This window comes from Argopecten irradians, chromosome 9 (genome assembly GCF_041381155.1).
Source record: "Argopecten irradians isolate NY chromosome 9, Ai_NY, whole genome shotgun sequence".
NCBI classification, from domain to species: domain Eukaryota; kingdom Metazoa; phylum Mollusca; class Bivalvia; order Pectinida; family Pectinidae; genus Argopecten; species Argopecten irradians.
The window spans coordinates 43,580,491-43,605,542 of record NC_091142.1 but is presented as its reverse complement, the minus strand read 5'-3'; the positions used below and the strand labels follow the sequence as shown (position 1 = coordinate 43,605,542).

At 38.6% G+C, this 25,052-nt stretch overlaps 1 protein-coding gene across 1 annotated transcript in view; it reads left to right on the top strand.

Annotated features, from left to right (window-relative positions):
• The window catches only part of LOC138330790 (SEC14-like protein 3), a 43,521-nt gene that overhangs the window by 3,962 nt on the left and 14,507 nt on the right, over window positions 1-25,052 (top strand). Inside the window, exons 2-4 of the mRNA XM_069278309.1 lie at window positions 4,214-4,283; window positions 8,548-8,591; window positions 8,843-8,999. Coding sequence (XP_069134410.1) covers window positions 4,214-4,283; window positions 8,548-8,591; window positions 8,843-8,999 — 271 coding nt within the window. The remainder of the gene's footprint in view (window positions 1-4,213; window positions 4,284-8,547; window positions 8,592-8,842; window positions 9,000-25,052) is intronic.

The following is a 25,052-nucleotide window of genomic DNA, read 5'->3' as shown; positions in this document are numbered from 1 at the left end:
CCAAATTTGGCGAGAAACTGTGTTAACTTCCGGAGCACAACAAAACAGAGTTCTATAACCTGTGCTCCAGATAATTTTTTGATTTTGATGGATGGGTAATTCTACATGCACTTCTGAAAGAGAGGGGTACAACTTTGACTTATGTGCGAACCCAAAACTTAGAATTAACAGAGATATAGAGGTTACACAATGAGCGGTTGTTGGAGATTGAATTTATTCCACAGAAGTGAGTTAATTTTTTAAAAGTTACAAAAGACACAATTTTTAGCGAGTGTCTTTTGTAACTTTTAAAAAATAACTTACGAGTGTGGAATAAATTCCATATTCAACAACCATGAGTAGCGTGACCTTTTTCTACCACAATCATATTCATTTTTAGCCGATAGAAATACGGCGGGGATATGGTAACGTGTAAATGAGGTGTAATAATATTTTCATCAGCAAAAAGACACTAATTAGTATTTGAAAGTCATCGTTTGATAAGAAACCTGTATCAAATTCTTCTAATTGCATCTTTAATAACATGTTTAGGATTAAATTTAACGTCTTGTTGAGTTCAAATCTTCATAGTTGCTTCCAGAAAATAAAACTCGGTGTCAGACTTCATGTATACATGTAAAAGCATTCGCACAATCGCACGACAAGGAACTGTCTATTTCCCACCAGATAATCATCAAGCCATTACCATCAAGATCAAGTTCGTTTCATACACGTTAAATCTACGAAACTAATCAGTGAAATTCTTGGCCATCTAGATGTATTATTAGTACAAAAGGTCAATTTAACATGTATGAAAACGTCACATATTTTGACACAATGACCACGACGCATACGCTTTCCATCACCAGTTTGGACGTCAAGCAGCAATCACAACATAGTATGACGTCATTCGATTATTGTTGACGTTGACAAATGATGACGTGGCACCAAAGAAAAACAAGTTCGGTCAAAGTTCACATTGTCAGCCAATCAGAATACGTGTGGTATAAACAAATTGTTAATCAACAGCTGCAGTGTTTATTTGATACCATGAGAGTTGAATAACACCACTTATTGTGGTAAAAATTTCTATTAAAGTTATGTGGGTAAAGTGTAAACGTACTATAAAGTAATGTAATAAATGATAAGCTAGCAAATGTGCAAATATCTATCTGAAACAAAGGCACAGATTATGTAGACTCATAAAAGTAACTGGAATTAACCTGATTTTACTAAATTTCCTCTGATTTTATTTCTGGATGTAAACGCTCATACTAATTGGGTTGAGTAATAACAGTATTATTGGGGAAGTTTGTACACGTTCATACAGATTTTAGGGGTAACTGACAGGTTTTCAATGGGTATATTACTCATGTATGCATCTTAATGGAAGCACTGGTATAACAACATCGTTTTTAGGTCATCTGACCCCAAGGGTCAGCAGGGATCAATCTAGCTCTGATTTATTACCGTTTATGGGTTAATTTCCCCTCAAGGAATGAATTCCCCTCTGGCCTAAAATTCCCCTGAAGATTTAAAAATTCCCCATTTGAAGCTAAAAAAGGACCGTTTTTGTAACACAATTTCCCCTGTGACTTATTTTTCATTTTTTTTTTTTAGACTTTTGTTTGAAAATTTCTTCATGTTTGTCAAACAGCTACTGCATATTTTATGATAAACTAAAAAATTTCATTATTGAGCTTAAAATCTTGCTTTACTAAACCTAAAATAAAATTAAATGTTTTACAGTACTTTTTCGTCAAATTGAATATAATTTTGGAATAAAGTAAGAAGTTTCAAATTCCCCTATATTTCGCCAAATGTTCCCCCTATTTTGAAAAAGGGTAGTTCCCCCAAAACCCAGATTGATCCCTGGTCAGGATGACCTATAGTCATCATGTATGTTTCGTCTATCGTTGTGCGCCATCCGCCGTGTGCCGTCCGCCATGCGTAACTTTTCACATTTTGAACTTCTTCTCAAGTTCTAACAGTGCGATTTAGCTGAAACTTGTATGAAATGATCCTGACATGGTCTTGACAAAGTGTTGTTATATTTCGGGTCGATCCGAAATCCAAGATGGCCGCAACAGCCGCCATTTTGAAAACACATTTTGAACTTCTTCTCAAGTTCTACCGGTGCGATTTGGCTGAAACTTGCATGAAATGATCTTGACATGGTCCTGACAAAATGTTGTTATTTCTCGAGTCGATCCGAAATCCATCTTGAAAACACATTTTGAACTTCTTCTCAAGTTCTACTGGTGCGATTTGGCTGAAACTTGCATGAAATGATCCTGACATGGTCCCGACAAAGTGTTTGTTATTTTTTGGGTCGATCAGAAATCCAAGATGGCCACCACAGCTGCCATTTTGAAAACACATTTTGAACTTCTTCTCAAGTTCTACTGGTGCAATTTGGCTGAAACTTGCATGAAATGATCCTGACATGATGGTCCCAACAAAGTGTTTGTTATTTTTTGGGTCGATCCGAAATCCAAGATGGCCGCAATAGCCGCCATCTTGAAAACCCATTTTGAACTTCTTCTCAAGTTCTTGTGGTAGGATTTGTCTGAAACTTGCATGAAATGATCCTGACATGGTCCTGACAAATTGTTGTTATATCTCTGGTTGATCCCAAATCGAAGATGGATTCCATGACACTATATCTAATTAATTTCCCATATGATTATTTCCAAGGTAGTCAGATGACCGTTAAGGCCCTTGGGCCTCTTGTTTTGTCTATTGTCTGTAAGATTATTTTAAACATTTACCATGTTCAAATTTCATTGAACCACATTTGTCTAAGATTAGTGATCTTTTCTTATCTTTTGATTTAAATCAAAATGAATTTGTTTTCACGGTTTCCTTTAACACCCCTGTCTTTTAACTAGTGTTGAGAATCAGTTAAGATTCTATCATCAATGATCAGATAAAATAGCATGAATTTATTAAAGGCCCACTACCTTTCCGAAACGGCTTTAATTTTTAAAATGGGAATGTAAAACGAGATCAATAATTTTGTAGAGTCGCAAAAGTTATTTCCTTACCGTTAATTCTTCATTTCTCATCATATTCTGGAAAAAAAACTGGAATAGATAAAATGTTAATTTTCATAGCGCGGGTTGTCTTATGTTTCCCGCCGTCATCCTAAATACCGCGCAATAGTTGAATATCACTGCGCCAGACGGCAAAACTGCGAAACGAATCTCCACAGTTATCATATATTACGCAGGAAATCATGCATATGTTTGGTGTTATTACCTAATCTGAGGCCATCGATATGTATTTTCTTTTTTTATTAATGTTTTTAAGAAACCTTTAAATTTCACTTCGGAAAGGTAGTGGTCCTTTAATATCACTTATAAAAATTCTCATATTTGGACATACCTTTAACAGGTTTTTTTGGGGTTTTTAAAAAAAGAAACCTTTTCATGTTTTCAGTTGCGCTTAAAGGGACAATTCATTCTACGAAAACATTAAAATTTCTATATATATCGGAAAACCCCCAGTTCTAATGGAAATTAGATCAGTCGGTTTTACTGTAATTTGTCAGAAAATCCCATGGTGGTGAAATGCGTGTGCAATGTTCAAACTCACTCGCTGTCCGCCATTACACATTGTGGTCGAATATCTTGTATGCCGAACCCAGTCCCTTGCTCGTAGAGTTATGCTACTTTTATCTAGAACTGCTCAAATCGCTCTGACAGAAGTGTGTTTACCTTATTAGGTGAATTGTTTTGCCTAAAAAAGTATAATATCACCTCCACAGTGGTTATGTAGTTCATTTGTTTAACTTGCGTGACTTTGGCTCGGATATTGGTACAGCGTACATATTGTACCTGCATAATCGTATTGATCAATGATTTGTAATTACAACGACGTGGAATTTGTCAATATCTTATGTTATATGTTTCATAAGAAATGTAGAACAATACATTTATGCTATATTTTGCTTGTTGGATATTTAAAAGAATTAGCCTGAGTGAATTGTCCCTTTAATATGTTAGCTATTGAAAGAACTATTAACAAAATTCTTGACCAAAAAGCAAAATACAAATAGCTTCACAAATAACAAACTTCAATACCGATCACCAATGTTAATACATCATAATCGATTAAATGAAATCGTTGTCTCTTCGATTGGACATCAATTATAATCAAACAACAGGACAACACTACTTTTAACATTTTCGAAGATATGTCAATAATGTATGAATCCTTTATATTTTCACAGTTCAAAGACAATGTCAAAGATCTCCTAAAACCTAGTCATGATGATTACTACCTGCTCCGCTGGCTCAGAGGTAATGAACACTTGATTCAGAGATAATATAGGCCTGGTTTAGAGGTAATGTACACCTAGTTCAGAGATAATATAGGCCTGGTTCAGAGGTAATTATGTACACCTGATTCAGGATAATATAGGCCGGGTTCAGAGTTAATGTACACCTGGTTCAGATATAATATAGGCCTGGTTCAGAGGTAATTATGTACACCTGATTCAGGATAATATAGGCCGGGTTCAGAGTTAATGTACACCTGATTCAGAGATAATATAGGCCTGGTTCAGAGGTAATTATGTACACCTGATTCAGGATAATATAGGCCTGGTTTAGAGGTAATATACACCTGGTTCAGAGATAATATAGGCCTGGTTCAGAGGTAATTATGTACACCTGATTCGGGATAATATAGGCCTGGTTTAGAGGTAATGTACACCTGGTTCAGAGATAATATAGGCCTGGTTCAGAGATAATTATGTACACCTGATTAGGAGGTAATATAGGCCTGGTTCAAAGATAATAAATTCCTGGTTCTGAGGTATTAAAGACCTGGTTCAGAGGTAATATAGACCTGGTTCAGAGGTAATGTAGGCCTGGTTCAGAGGTAAAATAGACCTGATTCAGAGGTAATGTAGGCCTGGTTCAGAGGTAATATAGACCTGGTTCAGAGGTAATGTAGGCCTGGTTCAGAGGTAATATAGACCTGGTTCAGAGGTAATGTAGGCCTTGTTCAGAGGTAATATAGACCTGGTTCAGAGGTAATATAGACCTGGTTCAGAGGTAATATAATAGACCTGGTTCAGAGGTAATATAACCTGGTTCAGAGGTAATATAGACCTGGTTCAGAGGTAATGTAGGCCTGGTTCAGAGGTAATATAGGCCTGGTTCAGAAGTAATGTAGGTCTGGTTCAGAGGTAATGTAGGCCTGGTTCAGAGGCAATCTAGACCTGGTTACAAGGTAATATAGACCTGGTTCAGAGGTAATATAGACCTGGTTCAGAGGTAATGTAGGCCTGGTTCAGAGGTAATATAGACCTGGTTCAGAGGTAATGTAGGCCTGGTTCAGAGGTAATATAGACCTGGTTCAGAGGTAATGTAGGCCTGGTTCAGAGGTAATATAATAGACCTGGTTCAGAGGTAATATAACCTGGTTCAGAGGTAATGTAGGCCTGGTTCAGAGGTAATGTAGGCCTGGTTCAGAGGTAATATAGACCTGGTTCAGTGATAATATAGATCTGGTGTAGAGGTAATATAGACCTGGTTCAGAGGTAATATAGACCTGGTTCAGAGGTAATGTAGGCCTGGTTCAGAGGTAATATAGGCCTGGTTCAGAGGTAATGTAGGCCTGGTTCAGAGGTAATATAGACCTGGTTCAGTGATAATGTAGACCTGGTTCAGAGGTAATGTAGGTATCGTTCAGAGGTAATGTAGGTCTGGTTCAGAGGTAATATAGACCTGGTTTAGAGGTAAGGTAGACCTGGTTCAGAGGTAATGTAGGCCTGGTTCAGAGGTAATAAAGGCCTGGTTCAGAGGTAATATAGACCTGGTTCAGTGATAATGTAGACCTGGTTCAGAGGTAATGTAGACCTGGTTTAGAGGTAATGTAGACCTGGTTCAGAGGTAATGTAGGCCTGGTTCAGAGGTAATAAAGGCCTGGTTCAGAGGTAATATAGACCTGGTTCAGTGATAATGTAGACCTGGTTCAGAGGTAATGTACACCTGGTTCAGAGGTAATATAGGCCTGGTGCAGAGGTAATATAGACCTAGTTCAGAATAATATAGACCTGGTTCAGAGGTAATGTAGGCCTGGTTTAGAGGTTATGAAGGTCTTGTTCAGAGGTGATGTAGGTCTGGTTCAGGTGTAATATAGACCTGGTTCATAGGTATTACAGACCTGGTTCAGTGGTAATGCAGACCTGGTTCAGAGGTAATGTAGGCCTGGTTCAGATGTAATGTAGGCCTGGTTCAGAGGTAATGTAGACCTGGTTCAGATGTAATATAGACCTGGTTCATAGGCCTGTTTCAGAGCTTATGTACCCCTGGTTCAAAGGTAATGTACATGTAGGCCTGGTTCAGAGGTAATGTACATGTAGGCCTTGTTCAGAGGTAATGTAGGCCTGGTTCAGAGGTAATATAGACCTGGTTCAGAGGTAATGTAGGCCTGGTTAAGAGATGATATGGACCTGGTTCAGTAGTAATGTAGACCTAGCTCAGAGTTGATGTATGCCTGGTTTCAGTGATAACATAGGCCTGGTTCAGATGTAATTTAGGCCTGCTTTAGAGGTATATCCCTGTTGCTGTATCTGCAAAGGCAAACACATCATGGGTATCATCTTCAGAATATTTACATATCTTATCAATAAAACATTTAGGACACTAGACCTCATTTGTTCAGTGGTTTCGTCTTACTGGTGAAAGAAAGACATCAGAGTAATTTTGATAATGTATACTGAAAAAAGACTGGCAAATTGTAAATAACTCAAGTAGCTTTGATGGCTTCATTCTATAGCAGTAGATTATCATTTATGTTGGCACACCCTACCTTCATTTACAGTGACTCCCATTGGTCATCTCCAACCTGTTTAGATTCCAATATTGGCTGCCAACTTCGGACTACATTTTCTAGCTCTTTTTAATTGCATTTATAACACTTATTTAAAGTATAAACAACTGAATATTGGCACTTTTGAACTATGACTCTTTTTCCAACCAGAAGTTGATGTTTTATTAGCTCACCTGGTCCATAGGACCGAGGTGAGCTTATGGGATACCGCAGCGTCCGGCGTCCGGCGTCCGGCGTCCGGCGTCCATCGTCCGTCAACAATCAACTTCTTCTCCATAACCGCTGGTCGGATTTCAACAAAATTTGACTGGTAGCATCCTTATGGGCTACTAACTGAAAATTGTACAAATGATGGGGCTGATCCCCCGGGGGCCTGTGGGGTGGGGCCAAAAGGGGTCAATTTGGCTATTTCCATATAAACGACTTCTTCTCTGAAACCAAGCATGGGATAGCACCCATAATGCAATGGTAGCATCCTTATAGGGTGGGGATTCAAAATTGTACAAATGATGGGGCTGACCCCCAGGGGGCCTGAGGGGCGGGGTCAAAAGGGGTCAATTTGGCTATTTCCATATAAACGACTTCTTCTCTGGAACCAAGCATGGGATAGCACCCATAATGCAATGGTAGCATCCTTATAGGGTGGGGATTCAAAATTGTACAAATGATGGGGCTGACCTCCCGGGGGCCTGAGGGATGGGGTCAAAAGGGGTCAATTTGGCTATTTCCATATAAATGACTTCTTCTCTGCAACTAAGCATGGTATAGCACCCATAATGCAATGGTAGCATCCTTATAGGGTGGGGATTCCAAATTGTGCAAATGATAGGGCTGACCCCCGGGGGCCTTAGGGGCGGGGTCAAAAGTAGTCAATTTCCATATAAATGACTTTTTCTCTGCAACTTAACATGGGATTACGCTCATAATGTAATGGTTACATCCTTATAGAGTTTGGATTCAAAATTTTGCAAATGATGGGGCTGACCCCCCGGGGGCCTGAAGGGTGGGGTCAAAAGGGGTTAATTTAGCTATTTCCATAAAAACGACTTCTTCTCTGCAACTAAGAATGGAAGAGCACTTATAATGCAATGGTAGCATCCTTATAGGGTTGGGATTTGAAATTGTACAAATGATAGGGCTCACCCCGAGGGCCTTAGACGGCAATAGATGCGAGGTCAAAAAGGTCAATTAGGCTACTACTTTCATATAAATTACTTTGTCTCTGAACCTATGTATTGGATAGCATATTTGTATGGTATCAATAGCATCATTGTATGGTTGTGATTCAAAATTAAACTTTTGGAGTCAATTTTGCTTATTTTTCTAATTGTCAGAGTCTTGTGATAATTACTAACAAAAAACCAGGTGAGCGATACAGGCCCTCTGGGCCTCTTGTTAAGAAGTGTTTTATATTTTTTTGTTCCATTTGTGATTCTAGTCTACATTATATCAAAAAATAAAAGACATTTTTCAATCTATTAAGAAGATATTACCATAAGTTTATTTGGACCATTTCGGAGATGCAGAAGAATGATATTTAATAAGACTGAACAAAAACTAAATATTAAAAGCCCTGAATACATACCTTGGAACACTACAGTTCATTTTTATCATCATATGTTTGAAAAAATATCACCTGTTTGGAGGTAGTTAAAAGCTGATTAATTAAAATTTGGATGATGAACAAGTTGCAATTAAATGTCATCTTTTGTTTCCATTTAGCACGCAATTTTGACCTTAAGAAGTCAGAAGAAATGTTGAGAAATGTAAGTTTCCTTATAAAATCCTGTTATTTCTTGATAATTCATGTGACTGTGAAGTGAACTAACTGAGCTTCAGGCTATACTGAAACACACTGTAAAACAATATTTCATAGCTATAACAAATTATCTACAAACCAGTATGTGTGGAGGTATACAAATATCAAAGTATTACAGAATATCAATATGTAAACACTGGTGAATTAATACATCATCCAGTTGTAGATATTAAAGAATGTCCTTAACTTATATTGCAGCATGCCAGCTGGAGGAAGAAAACTGGAGCAGACACAATTTTAGAAAGTTTTAAAATTCCAGAAATTATAGACAAATATTTGACTGGAGGGCATTGTGGATTTGATAAGGAAGGCAATCCGATTTGGATTGATCCATTTGGACGCATCGACATAAAAGGTAGGATGTTACATACAAATGTGTACATATACGTGTATACATATCATGTACATGTAGTTAAAAATGTTCAATATATATTGGGTTCCTGATAAGATAAACCATGATCATGTTTGTAAGTAAAGCATGTCAATCTTTAAGCTCCTACGATGATGTCAGCAGAGGAAGTACATTGGAGGTGTAAGTAAAGCTTCAAACTCCTACAATGATGTCAGCAGAGGAAGTACATTGAAGGTGTAAGTAAAGCTTCAAACTCCTACAATGATGTCAGCAGAGGAAGTACATTGGAGGTGTAAGTAAAGCTTCAAACTCCTACAATGATGACAGCAGAGGAAGTACATTGGAGGTGTAAGTAAAGCTTCAAACTCCTACAACGATGTCAGCAGAGGAAGTACATTGAAGGTGTAAGTAAAGCTTCAAACACCTACAATGATGACAGCAGAGGAAGTACATTGGAGGTGTAAGTTAAGCTTCAAACTCCTACAATGATGACAGCAGAGGAAGTACATTGGAGGTGTAAGTAAAGCTTCAAACTCCTACGATGATGTCAGCAGAGGAAGTACATTGGAGATGTAAGTAAAGCTTCAAACTCCTACAACAATGTCAGCAGAGGAAGTACATTGAAGGTGTAAGAAAAGCTTCAAACTCCTACAATGATGTCAGCAGAGGAAGTACATTGGGGGTGTAAGTAAAACTTCAAACTCCTACAACGATGTCAGCAGAGGAAGTACATTGGAGGTGTAAGTAAAACTTCAAGCTCCTACAATGATGACAGCAGAGGAAGTACATTGGAGGTGTAAGAAAAGCTTCAAGCTACTACAATGATGTCAGCAGAGGAAGTACATTGGGGGTGTAAGTAAAACTTCAAACGCCTACAATGATGTCAGCAGAGGAAGTACATTGGAGGTGTAAGTAAAGCTTCAAGCTCCTACAATGATGTCAGCAGAGGAAGTACATTGGAGGTGTAAGAAAAGCTTCAAGCTCCTACAATGATGTCAGCAGAGGAAGTACATTGGAGGTGTGAGTAAAGAATGTCAATCTTCAAACCTCTACAATGATATCAGCAGAGGTAGTACATTAGAGATGTAAGTAAAACTTCAAACTCCTACGATGATGTCAGCAGAGGAAGTACATTGGAGGTGTAAGAAAAGCTTCAAACTCCTACAATGATGTCAGCAGAGGAAGTACATTGGAGGTGTAAGTAAAGCTTCAAACTCCTACGATGATGTCAGCAGAGGAAGTACATTGGAGGTGTAATTAAAGCTTCAAGCTCCAATGATGATGTCAGCAGAGGAAGTACATTGGAGGTGTAAGTAAAGCTTCAAGCTCCTACAATGATGTCAGCAGAGGAAGTACATTGGAGGTGTAAGAAAAGCTTCAAACTCCTACAATGATGTCAGCAGAGGAAGTACATTGGAGGTGTAAGAAAAGCTTCAAACTCCTACAATGATGTCAGCAGAGGAAGTACATTGGAGGTGTAAGTAAAGCTTCAAACTCCTACAATGATGTCAGCAGAGGAAGTACATTGGAGGTGTAAGTAAAGTAACTTCAAACTCCTACAATGATGTCAGCAGAGGAAGTACATTGGAGGTGTAAGTAAAGCTGTCAATCTCAATCTACAATGATGTCAGCAGAGGAAGTACATTGGAGGTGTAAGTAAAGAATGTCAATCTTCAAACTCCTACAATGATGTCAGCAGAGGAAGTACATTGGGGGTGTAAGTAAAGAATGTCAATCTTCAAGCTCCTACAATGATGTCAGCAGAGGAAGTACATTGGAGGTGTAAGTAAAGCTTCAAGCTCCTACAATGATGTCAGCAGAGGAAGTACATTGGAGGTGTAAGTAAAGCTTCAAGCTCCTACAATGATGTCAGCAGAGGAAGTACATTGGAGGTGTAAGAAAAGCTTCAAACTCCTACAATGATATCAGCAGAGGAAGTACATTGGAGGTGTAAGTAAAGCTTCAAGCTCCTACAATGATGTCAGCAGAGGAAGTACATTGGAGGTGTAAGTAAAACTTCAAACTCCTACAATGATGTCAGCAGAGGAAGTACATTGGAGGTGTAAGTAAAACTTCAAACTCCTACAATGATGTCAGCAGAGGAAGTACATTGGAGGTGTAAGTAAAACTTCAAACTCCTACGATGATGTCAGCAGAGGAAGTACATTGGAGGTGTAAGTAAAGCTTCAAGCTCCTACAATGATGTCAGCAGAGGAAGTACATTGGAGGTGTAAGAAAAGCTTCAAACTCCTACAATGATGTCAGCAGAGGAAGTACATTGGAGGTGTAAGTAAAACTTCAAACTCCTACGATGATGTCAGCAGAGGAAGTACATTGGAGGTGTAAGTAAAGCTTCAAACTCCTACAATGATGTCAGCAGAGGAAGTACATTGGAGGTGTAAGTAAAGCTTCAAACTCCTACAATGATGTCAGCAGAGGAAGTACATTGGAGGTGTAAGAAAAGCTTCAAACTCCTACAATGATGTCAGCAGAGGAAGTACATTGGAGGTGTAAGTAAAAGCTTCAAACTCCTACAATGATGTCAGCAGAGGAAGTACATTGGAGGTGTAAGTAAAGAATGTCAATCTTCAAGCTCCTACAATGATGTCAGCAGAGGAAGTACATTGGAGGTGTAAGAAAAGCTTCAAACTCCTACAATGATGTCAGCAGAGGAAGTACATTGGAGGTGTAAGTAAAGCTTCAAACTCCTACAATGATGTCAGCAGAGGAAGTACATTGGAGGTGTAAGTAAAGCTTCAAACTCCTACAATGATGTCAGCAGAGGAAGTACATTGGAGGTGTAAGTAAAGCTTCAAACTCCTACAATGATGTCAGCAGAGGAAGTACATTGGAGGTGTAAGTAAAGCTTCAAGCTCCTACAATGATGTCAGCAGAGGAAGTACATTGGAGGTGTAAGAAAAGCTTCAAACTCCTACAATGATGTCAGCAGAGGAAGTACATTGGAGGTGTAAGTAAAGATTCAAACTCCTACAATGATGTCAGCAGAGGAAGTACATTGGAGGTGTAAGAAAAGCTTCAAACTCCTACAATGATGTCAGCAGAGGAAGTACATTGGAGGTGTAAGTAAAGAATGTCAATCTTCAAGTCCTACAATGATGTCAGCAGAGGAAGTACATTGGGGTGTAAGTAAAATGCTTCAAGCTCCTACAATGATGTCAGCAGAGGAAGTACATTGGAGGTGTAAGTAAAGCTTCAAGCTCCTACAATGATGTCAGCAGAGGAAGTACATTGGAGGTGTAAGTAAAGCTTCAAACTCCTACAATGATGTCAGCAGAGGAAGTACATTGGAGGTGTAAGTAAAGCTTCAACTCCTACAATGATGTCAGCAGAGGAAGTACATTGGAGGTGTAAGTAAAGCTTCAAACTCCTACAATGATGTCAGCAGAGGAAGTACATTGGAGGTGTAAGTAAAACTTCAAACTCCTACAATGATGTCAGCAGAGGAAGTACATTGGAGGTGTAAGTAAAGCTTCAAACTCCTACGAATGATGTCAGCAGAGGAAGTACATTGGAGGTGTAAGTAAAGCTTCAAACTCCTACAATGATGTCAGCAGAGGAAGTACATTGGAGGTGTAAGTAAAGCTTCAAACTCCTACAATGATGTCAGCAGAGGAAGTACATTGGAGGTGTAAGTAAAACTTCAAACTCCTACAATGATGTCAGCAGAGGAAGTACATTGGAGGTGTAAGTAAAGCTTCAAACTCCTACGATGATGTCAGCAGAGGAAGTACATTGGAGGTGTAAGTAAAGCTTCAAACTCCTACAATGATGTCAGCAGAGGAAGTACATTGGAGGTGTAAGTAAACTTCAAACTCCTACGATGATGTCAGCAGAGGAAGTACATTGGAGGTGTAAGTAAAACTTCAAACTCCTACATGATGTCAGCAGAGGAAGTACATTGGAGGTGTAAGTAAAGCTTCAAACTCCTACGATGATGTCAGCAGAGGAAGTACATTGGAGGTGTAAGTAAAACTTCAAACTCCTACAATGATGTCAGCAGAGGAAGTACATTGGAGGTGTAAGTAAAGCTTCAAACTCCTACAATGATGTCAGCAGAGGAAGTACATTGGAGGTGTAAGTAAAACTTCAAACTCCTACAATGATGTCAGCAGAGGAAGTACATTGGAGGTGTAAGTAAAGCTTCAAACTCCTACAATGATGTCAGCAGAGGAAGTACATTGGAGGTGTAAGTAAAGCTTCAAGCTCCTACAATGATGTCAGCAGAGGAAGTACATTGGAGGTGTAAGAAAAGCTTCAAACTCCTACAATGATGTCAGCAGAGGAAGTACATTGGAGGTGTAAGTAAAGCTTCAAGCTCCTACGATGATGTCAGCAGAGGAAGTACATTGGAGGTGTAAGTAAAAGCTTTCAAACTCCTACAATGATGTCAGCAGAGGAAGTACATTGGAGGTGTAAGTAAAGCTTCAAACTCCTACAATGATGTCAGCAGAGGAAGTACATTGGAGGTGTAAGTAAAGCTTCAAACTCCTACAATGATGTCAGCAGAGGAAGTACATTGGAGGTGTAAGTAAAGCTTCAAACTCCTACAATGATGTCAGCAGAGGAAGTACATTGGAGGTGAAGTAAAGCTTCAAACTCCTACGATGATGTCAGCAGAGGAAGTACATTGGAGGTGTAAGTAAAGCTTCAAACTCCTACGATGATGTCAGCAGAGGAAGTACATTGGAGGTGTAAGTAAAGCTTCAAACTCCTACAATGATGTCAGCAGAGGAAGTACATTGGAGGTGTAAGTAAAGCTTCAAACTCCTACGATGATGTCAGCAGAGGAAGTACATTGGAGGTGTAAGTAAAGCTTCAAACTCCTACAATGATGTCAGCAGAGGAAGTACATTGGAGGTGTAAGTAAAACTTCAAACTCCTACGATGATGTCAGCAGAGGAAGTACATTGGAGGTGTAAGTAAAGCTTCAAACTCCTACGATGATGTCAGCAGAGGAAGTACATTGGAGGTGTAAGTAAAGCTTCAAACTCCTACGATGATGTCAGCAGAGGAAGTACATTGGAGGTGTAAGTAAAGCTTCAAACTCCTACAATGATGTCAGCAGAGGAAGTACATTGGAGGTGTAAGTAAAGCTTCAAACTCCTACGATGATGTCAGCAGAGGAAGTACATTGGAGGTGTAAGTAAAGCTTCAAACTCCTACAATGATGTCAGCAGAGGAAGTACATTGGAGGTGTAAGTAAAGCTTCAAACTCCTACGATGATGTCAGCAGAGGAAGTACATTGGAGGTGTAAGTAAAGCTTCAAACTCCTACGATGATGTCAGCAGAGGAAGTACATTGGAGGTGTAAGTAAAGCTTCAAACTCCTACAATGATGTCAGCAGAGGAAGTACATTGGAGGTGTAAGTAAATAGCTTCAAACTCCTACGATGATGTCAGCAGAGGAAGTACATTGGAGGTGTAAGTAAAGCTTCAAGCTCCTACAATGATGTCAGCAGAGGAAGTACATTGGAGTGTAAGTAAAGCTTCAAACTCCTACGATGATGTCAGCAGAGGAAGTACACATTGGAGGTGTAAGTAAAGCTTCAAACTCCTACAATGATGTCAGCAGAGGAAGTACATTGGAGGTGTAAGTAAAAACTTCAAACTCCTGGATGGTCAGCAGAGGAAGTACATTGGAGGTGTAAGTAAAACTTCAAACATCTCCTACGATGATGTCAGCAGAGGAAGTACATTGGAGGTGTAAGTAAAGCTTCAAACTCCTACAATGATGTCAGCAGAGGAAGTACATTGGAGGTGTAAGTAAAGCTTCAAACTCCTACGATGATGTCAGCAGAGGAAGTACATTGGAGTGTGTAAGTAAAGCTTCAAACTCCTACATGATGTCAGCAGAGAGAAGTACATTGGAGGTGTAAGTAAAAGCTTCAAACTCCTACGATGTTATGTCAGCAGAGGAAGTACATTGGAGGTGTAAGTAAAGCTTCAAACTCCTACAATGATGTCAGCAGAGGAAGTACATTGGAGGTGTAAGTAAAGCTTCAAACTCCTACAATGATGTCAGCAGAGGAAGTACATTGGAGGTGTAAGTAAAGCTTCAAGCTCCTACGATGATGTCAGCAGAGGAAGTACATTGGAGGTGTAAGTAAAAGCTTCAAACTCCTACAATGAATGTCAGCAGAGGAAGTACATTGGAGGTGTAAGTAAAGCTTCAAACTCCTACAATGATGTCAGCAGAGGAAGTACATTGGGAGGTGTAAGTAAAAGCTTCAAACTCCTACAATGATGTCAGCAGAGGAAGTACATTGGAGAGGTGTAAGTAAAGCTTCAAAACTCTATCTACTCAAATCCTACATGATGATGTCAGCAGAGGAAGTACATTGGAGGTGTAAGTAAAACTTCAAACTCCTACAATGATGTCAGCAGAGGAAGTACATTGGAGGTGTAAGTAAAAGCTTCAACTTCCTACATGATGTCAGCAGAGGAAGTACATTGGAGGTGTAAGTAAAGCTTCAAACTCCTACGATGAGTGTCTAGCAGAGGAAGTACATTGGAGGGTGTAAGTAAATGCTTCAAACTCCTACTTATGATGTCAGGCAGAGGAGAAGTACATTGGAGGTGTAAGTAAAGCTTCAAACTCCTACAAATGATGTCAGCAGAGGAAGTACATTGGGCGGAGGTGTAAGTAAAGCTTCAAACTCCTACGATGATGTCAGCAGAGGAAGTACATTGGAGGTGTAAGTAAAGCTTCTACAAACTTCCTACAAAATGATGTCAGCAGAGGAAGTACATTGGAGGTGTAAGTAAAGCTTTCAAAACTCCTACGATGATGTCAGCAGAGGAAGTACATTGGAGGTGTAAGTAAAAGCTTCAAACTCCTACAATGATGTCAGCAGAGGAGAGTACATTGGAGGTGTAAGTAAAGCTTCAAACTCCTACATGATGTTCAGCAGAGGAAGTACATTGGAGGTGTAAGTAAAGCTTCAAAATAACTCCTACAATGATGTCAGCAGAGGAAGTACATTGGAGGTGTAAGTAAAAACTTCAAACTCCTACAATGATGTCAGCAGAGGAAGTACATTGGAGTGTAAGTAAAGCTTCAAACTCCTACAATGATGTCAGCAGAGGAGTACATTGGAGGTGTAAGTAAAGCTTCAAACTCCTACAATGATGTCAGCCAGAGGAAGTTACATTGGAGGTGTAAAGTAAAGCTTCAAACTCCTACATGATGTCAGCAGAGGAAGTACATTGGAGGTGTAAGTAAAGCTTCAAGCTCCTACAATGATGTCAGCAGAGGAAGTACATTGGAGAGGTGTAAGTAAGTAAACTCCTACACTGATGTTGTCAGCAGATGGAACAGTACTTGGAGGGGTAAAGTAAAAAAAAAAACTCCCCTCAATGATGTCAGCAGAGGAAGTACATTGGAGGTTGTACGTTACAATGCTTCACAATGTTGTCAGCAGAGGAAGTACATTGGCGGTGTAAGTAAAGCATTCAAGCTCCTACGACAATGATGTCAGAGAATAGTACATTGGGAGTTCAGTACAGTAAGGTTACGCTTCAAGCTCCTACAATGATGTCAGCAGAGGAAGTCACATTGTGGATGGTATAATAAAAACTTCAAACTCCTACAATGATGTCAGTAGAGGAAGTTACATTGCAAGTGTAAAGTAAAACTTCAAACTCCAACGTGGATGTCAGCAGAGGAAGTACTTGGAGGTGTAAGTAAAGCTTCCAAACACCTACAAATATGTCCTGTATGAAGTACATGTCCTAATGAAGAGTCAATAGTCCAAAAGTCCTACAATGATGTCAGCAGAGGAAGTACATTGGAGGTGTAAGTAAAGAAGCTTCAAACTCCTACAATGATGTCAGCAGAGGAAGTACATTAGGTGTAAGTAAAGCTTCAAACTCCTACAATGTATGTCAGCAGAGGAAGTACATTGGAGGTGTAAGTAAAAACTTCAAACTCCTAATGATGTCAGCCAAAGGTGTACTTCCTCCTACATGATGTCAGCAGAGGAAGTACCTGTTATATGTATTCAAAACTCCCTATATGATGTCAGCTGGAAGTACATTGGAGGTAAGTAAAACTTCAAACTCCTACAATGATGTCCAGAGGAAGTACATTGAAGATAACTGTCCTACATATGTCATGAAGTACATTGGAGTAAGTAAAGCTTCATCCTACCCAATGATGTCAGCAGAGGAAGTACATTGGAGTGTAAGTAAAGCTTCAAACTCTACAATGATGTCAGCAGATGATACCATGGAGGTGTAAGTAAAAGCTTCTGTCCTACGATGATGTCAGCAGAGGAAGTACATTGGAGGTGTAAGTAAAGCTTCAAAAAGTACATGATACCAGCAGTCCTAGTATGGAGGTAAGTAAAGTTGATACAAACTCCTACAGATACCTGTCAGCAGAGGAAGTACATTGTCCTGTAAGTAAAACTTCAAACCCTGTAGATGTCAGTAGATAAGTACATGTCCTATATGATACCTGTCAAACTGTATGATGATGTCAGCAGAGGAAGTACATTGGAGGTGTAAGTGATACTTCAAACTCCTATAGATGTCACAGAGTCCTATATGATTATACCTGTCCTAATGATAAATCTCTGGATGAAGATAAAGTACATGATATGGTGTAAGTAAAAGCTTCCTGATCCTACAATGATGTCAGCAGAGGAAGTACATTGATAGGTGTAAGTAAAGCTTCAAACTCCTACTATATGATATGTCAGCTTAGAGGATACATGTCCTGTATGTAAAGCTTCAAACTCCTATATGATACCTGTCAGCAGGAGAAGTACATTGGAGGTGTAAGTAAAGCTTCAAGCCTACCTAATGATGTACAGCAGAGAAGTACATGTCCTGTCCTAAATGATTCAAACTGTACAATGATGTCCTGATAAGTACATTGGAGGTGTAAGTAAAACTTCAAACTCCTACGATGATGTCAGCAGAGAATACCATGTCCTGTATGAAACATATAATACCTGTCCTATATGTACCTGTCCTGTATGAGGTCCTAAGAAGTCCTATATGTACCTGTCCTAACTTCAAACCTGTCCTGTATGAACCTGTCTCCTATGATACCAGTCAGAGATAAGTACATTGGAGGTGTAAGTAAAGCTTCAATGACTCCTACTGATGATGTCAGCAGAGGAAGTACATTGGAGGTGTAAGTAAAGCTTCAAACTCCTACAATGATGTCCATATATGATACCTGTCCTGTATGAAAGCTTCAAGTCCTACATGATACCTGTCCTATAGGATACCTGTCCTAAGTAAAGCTTCAAACTCCTATGATACCTGTCAGCAGAGGATACCTGTCCTTGGAGGTGTATACCTGTCAGATGGATGATGTCAGCAGATAAGTACCTGTCACTATGTATAAAGCTTCCTCCTACATGATGTCAGCAGAGAAGTACATTGATACCTGTAATATATACCTGTCCTACAAAAGTCCTATCAATGATGTAGCTGTCATGTATGTGATAAAGCTGTCCTATATGTGTCCTAGATGATACCTGTCCTTGGAGGTATGATACCTGTCCTATATGATGTCAGCAGAGGAACCTGTACATTATGGACTGTAAGTAAAACTTACCTGTCCTATATGATACCCTGTACATTGTAGGATGTAAGTAAAATGTCAGATATGATATCAGTCCTATATGATACCTGTCCTAATGATACTGTCCTGTCATGATACCTGTCCTGATGATGTCCTAGTTATGATACCTGTCCTGTAATGTAAACCTGTCCTAATATGATACCTGTCAATGATACTGTCAGCAGATGAAGTACATTGTATGATACCTATCCTATATGATACCTACCTGTATGTCCTAATGTACTGTCCTGTATGATACCTGTCATGATGATACCTGATCCTATATATACATCCTGTATGATACACTGTCCTGTATGAAAGCTAAACCCTACAATCCTGTATGATACATGTCCTATATGATACCTGTCAAACTCCTATATATGATACATGTCCTGTATGAAACCTGTCCTATATGATACTGTCTCCTACAATGAAATATAGATATATGATACCTGTCCTATATGATACCAAGTGAAGTACCTGTCCTATATGTCCTGTACCTGTCCTATATGATACCTGATGATACCTGTCCTATATGATACCTGTCCTATATGAATACAGCTGTCCTGTATGATACAGTACATATATGTATACCTGTCCTATATGATACCTGTCCTGTAAAAAGCTACCTCCTACATATGATATGCATACATTGTCCTGTATGATACCCTAGTATGTATATATGATACCTGTCCTGTCCTATATGATACCTGTCCTGTATGATACCTGTCCTGTATGATACCTGTCCTATAATGATACCTGATACTGTACCTATGATACCTAAATGTCAATATGTATGATACCTGTCGTATGATACCTGTCCTGTATGTATACCTGTCCTCCTATGATATGTCCTGTATGATACCTGAATTCCTGATACCTGTCCAGATGATACATGTCCTATTATACAAAAGTAATACCTGTCCTATATGATACATGATCCTGTTATATACAGCACCTAAAGTCAATGATCCTAGATGATACATGTCCTATATGATACCTGTCCTATATGATATGTCCTATATGATAATGTCTATCTATTTCTAGATACCTGTCCTATATGATACCTGTCCTGTATGATACCTGTCCTGTATGATACCTGTCCTGTCCTGTATGTACCTTCCTGTTACCTATATGATACCTGTCCTAGTATGATACCTGTCCTTCCTATATGAATACCTGTCCTGTATACCTGTCCAATACCTGTATGATACCCTGTCCTATATGATACCTGTCCTGTATGATACCTGTCCTGTATGATACCTGTCCTGTAATCACCTTTTGTCACTATAATGATATATGTTTACCTGTATATGATACCTTCCTGTATGATACATGTACCTATATGATACCTGTCCTGTACAGGCCTGATCACCTGATTTGTTTTGTACACATAATGATATTTGTTTACTGTCCTATATGATACCTGTCCTTATGATACCTGTCCTGTATGATACCTGTCCTGTATGATACCTTTGTACACATAATGATATACAGGCCTCCTGTATCAGTTGATTCTCTTGTACCTGTACACATGATGTCAAGTGATATTACCTGTCCTGTACAGTCCTGATATGTTATGATACCTGTCCTATATGATATACATGTCCTTTATGATACCTGTCACAATGATAAGTCCTGTATGATATTGTTTTGTACACATATGATATTTGTATTATTAGTCCTATATGAATGATATACCAATGATAATTCCTTATGATACCTGTCATGTATGATACCTGTCCTGAGATCCTATGATACCTGTCCTAATGATATTTGATACCTGTCCTCATATGACACAAATGATATTTGTTTACATGATCCTGAGATATATGATTTGTTTTAATGTACACATAAAAAGTATAATTTGTACATGCTGTCATTGATTGTACTCTATAATGATATTTGTACAGGCTCACAAGTAAGTCCTGTATGATACCTGTCAGTAAGATACCTATTGTATGATACCTGTACAAACAAACCTGTATATGATACCTTTCCTGTATGATACCTGTCCTGTATGTGATAATTGATTCTCTAGTACCTGTAATACCTTCCTATATTCTCTGTACATATGAGATACAGTAAGTCATTCTCTAGAATACACAGCATGATACCTGTTCTATAAACATACCAAAATATTAATCTAGATATACCTGTCCAGCAAGTAAGTAATATGTCTATACAAAGCTTAGTCCTAGTATGATACACATACAGTCAATGATCCTAGAACACAGATACCTGTCCTGTAGAATAGTTGTAATGTCATTCTCTAGTAATATACAGCACAAGTAAGTCAATTCTCTATGTACCTGTCAATTATGAAGATATAGATCTATGACACCAAGTATCAATTCTCTATATATACCTGTCAAGTAAGTCCTGTCCTAGAATGATACCACAACAGTAAGTCAATTCTGAATATCACACACAAGTAAGTAAATTCTCTATGAATACACTGTCACAAGTAAATAAATTCTCTAGAATACACACAACAATGATACCTGTCAAAGTAATGTCCTGAAAAAAGTAAGTAATCTCTAGAATACATAGACAAGTGTATACCACCTACAAGTAAGTCAATTCTCTGTCAAGTAAGTAGTCCAAATATAACCCAAAAAGTAAGTACCTGTCCTATATGATACACTGTCCTATATGATACCTGTCCTGTATGAAACTGTCATATATGTTACTGCCCTGTATGATACCTGTCCATGTATGATACCTGTCCTGTATGATTACTCTGTCCTAATATTTATATCCATGTCCTATATGTTAATATGTCCTATATCGTTACATGTCCTTTATGATACCTTTCATTATGATACCTGTAATGTATGGATAACTGTCCCTATTTGATAAAATCCCTCCAATGTCCTGTATGATACTTCCTATATGAATACCTATCATTTTTTTTTTTTGTTATTTTTTGTGACTTAAAAATAAATTTCTATATATACCTGTCCCTGTATTATACTGGACCTATATGATATACCTGTCCTATATGATATCTGTCCTATATGATACCTGTCCCTATATGATAACCAGGTCCATGTTATGAAAACCTGTCCTGTATGATACCTGGTCCTATATGAATACCTTGTCTGACAGATACCTGGTCCTTTATGTGATCCCTGTACCTATATGATAGCCTGTCCTAAGTTAAATCTAAATATCAATATGATACCTGGTCCTATGTGATACCTATCCTATATGGCTACCTGTCATGTGTGAACCTATCCTAAATTATACCTGTCCTGTATGATAGCTTGTCCTATAGATACCTGTCCATTATCTACATGTACTGTGTGATACCTGCCTTGTTTGATACACTTTACTGTATGATACCCTGTCCTGTATGAATACCTGTCCTGTATGATACCTGTCGCTGAATGATACCTTTTCCTGTTATGATAACTTCCTGTATAATACCTGTCTAAAATGAATACCTGTCCTATTAAGATACCTGTCCTGATATGATACCTATCTCTATATGGATACCAGAACCTGTATGATTACCTGTCCTAATATGGATACCAGATCCTATAATGATACCTATCCTGTATGATACCTGTCCTGTATGATACCTGTCCTATATGATACCTGTCCTATATACCTGTGCCTTATACCTGTCCTGTAATGATACCTGTCCTATATGATACCTGTGTCCTATATAGATAACTGTCCTGTATGATACCTGTCCTATATGATACCTGTCCCTATGATACCTGTCCTGTATGATACCTGTCTGTCTGTATGATACCTGTCCTATATGATACCTGTCCTGTATGATACCTGTCCTATTATGATACCTGTGTCCTGTGTATGATACCTGTGTCCTATATGATACCTGTCCTATATGATACCTGTCCTGTATGATACCTGTCCTATATGATACCTGTCCTATATGATACCTGTCCTGTATGATACCTGTCCTATATGATACCTGTCCTGTATGATACCTGTCCTATATGATACCTGTCCTATATGATACCTGTCCTGTATGATACCTGTCCTATATGATACCTGTCCTGTATGATACCTGTCCTGTATGATACCTGTCCTATATGATACCTGTCCTGTATGATACCTGTCCTGTATGATACCTGTCCTGTATGATACCTGTCCTATATGATACCTGTCCTATATGATACCTGTCCTGTATGATACCCGTCCTATATGATACCTGTCCCTGTATGATACCTGTCCTGTATGTATGATACCTGTCCTATATGATACTGTCCTGTATGATACCTGTCCTATATGATACCTATATGATACCTGTCCTATATGATACCTGTCCTGTATGATACCTGTCCTATATGATACCTGTCCTGTATGATACCTGTCCTATATGATACCTGTCCTGTATGATACCTGTCCTGTATGATACCTGTCCTATATGATACCTGTCCTATATGATACCTGTCCTATATGATACCTGTCCTGTATGATACCTGTCCTGTATGATACCTGTCCTATATGATACCTGTCCTGTATGATACCTGTCCTATATGATACCTGTCCTGTATGATACCTGTCCTGTATGATACCTGTCCTGTATGATACCTGTCCTATATGATACCTGTCCTATATGATACCTGTCCTATATGATACCTGTCCTGTATGATACCTGTCCTGTATGATACCTGTCCTATATGATAACCTGTCCTATATGATACCTGTCCTGTATGATACCCTGTCCTGTATGATACCTGTCCTGATATGATACCTGTCCTCATGAATGATACCTTCCATATGTGCATATCCAGTCCTGTATGATACCTGTCCTTACCTATAGATACCTGTCCTAATACGATATCATGATACTCCTGTATCTATATACTCTGTCCTATATGAATACCTGTCCTGTATTAACATTACCTGTGTACCTGATCCTATATGATACCTGTCCCTATATGATACCTGTCCAATAATGATTGTCCTATATGATACTGTCTGTTACCTTCCTATATGAAAATTGTGAGTATGTTATACACCTGTCCTGTATGATACCTGTCCTATATGATACCTAGTCCTTTATGATATCCTGTCCCTGATAGCCTAATGATACCTGTCCTGTATGATACCTTTCCTATATGAACCTGTCCTGTCCTATATGATATAGTCCTATCCTATATGATACCTGTCCTATATGATACCTGTCCTATATGATACCTGTCCTACCTGTCCTGTCCTATATGAACCTGTCCCTGATGACCTTGTCCATATATGATACCTGCCCCTTATGATTATACCTGTAGTCCTGTTGATACTATATGATACCTACCTATATCCCTCTATGATACCTGTCACAATTCTAATTCGAATCTGTCTATGATACCTGTATACCTGTTCCAAAGTAAGATACCTGTCCTGTATGAAACCTGCATGTATGAATACCTTCCTTACTGTCCTAGTATGAATACCTGTCCTGTCTATGATACCTATCCTGTATGAATCATGTCCTATAAGGATACCTGTGATTACAAGGCTATATGATTTAAGTCAACCTCTATGATACCCTGGAATATACTGTCCTGTAAGATACCTGTCTCTATATGATATATACACAATGTAAGTCAAATTCTATCTAGAATATACATTCACAGTAACAAGTACAGTCAATTACTCTCCTAGAATACACTACTATATGCTTACATAAGTAAGTCAATTCTCTAGAGGTACATCAGCATAGTAATGAATATCATGCTCAATGTATCAAATCCAATAGCACAAGTAAGTCAATTCTCTAGAATAACAGCACAAGTAAGTCAATTCTCTAGAATACACAGCACAAGTAAGTCAATTCAAATAACACAGCACAAGTAAGTCAATCTCTAGAATACAATAAGTCAATTCTCTACAGCACAAAGTAAGTCAATTCTCTAGAAGTCAATTCTCTACAATACACAGCACAAGTAAGTCAATTCTCTAGAATACACAGTACAGTAAGTCACACAAATACACAGTAAGTCAATTCTCTAGAATACACAGCACAAGTAAGTCAATTCTCTAGAATACACAGCACAAGTAAGTCAATTCTCTAGAATCACAGCACCAAGGTAAGTCACTCTTCAATACAACAGCAACAGTAAGTCAATTCTCTAGAGTACACAGCACAAGTAAGTCAATTCTCTTAGAGATACACAGCACAAGTAAAGTCAATTTCTCTAGAATACACAGCACAAGTAAGTCAATTCTCTAGAATACACTAGCACAAGTAAGTCAAGTCTCTAGAATACATAGCACAAGTAAAGTCAATTCTCTCTAGAATACACAGCACAAGCTAAGTCAATTCTCTAGAATACACAGCACAAGTAATGTCAATTCTCTAGAATTACACAGCACAAGTAAGTCAATTCTCTAGAATACACAGCACAAGTAAGTCAAGTTCTCTTGAAATACACAGCACAAGTAAGTCAATTCTCTAGAATACACAGCACAAGTAAGTCAAT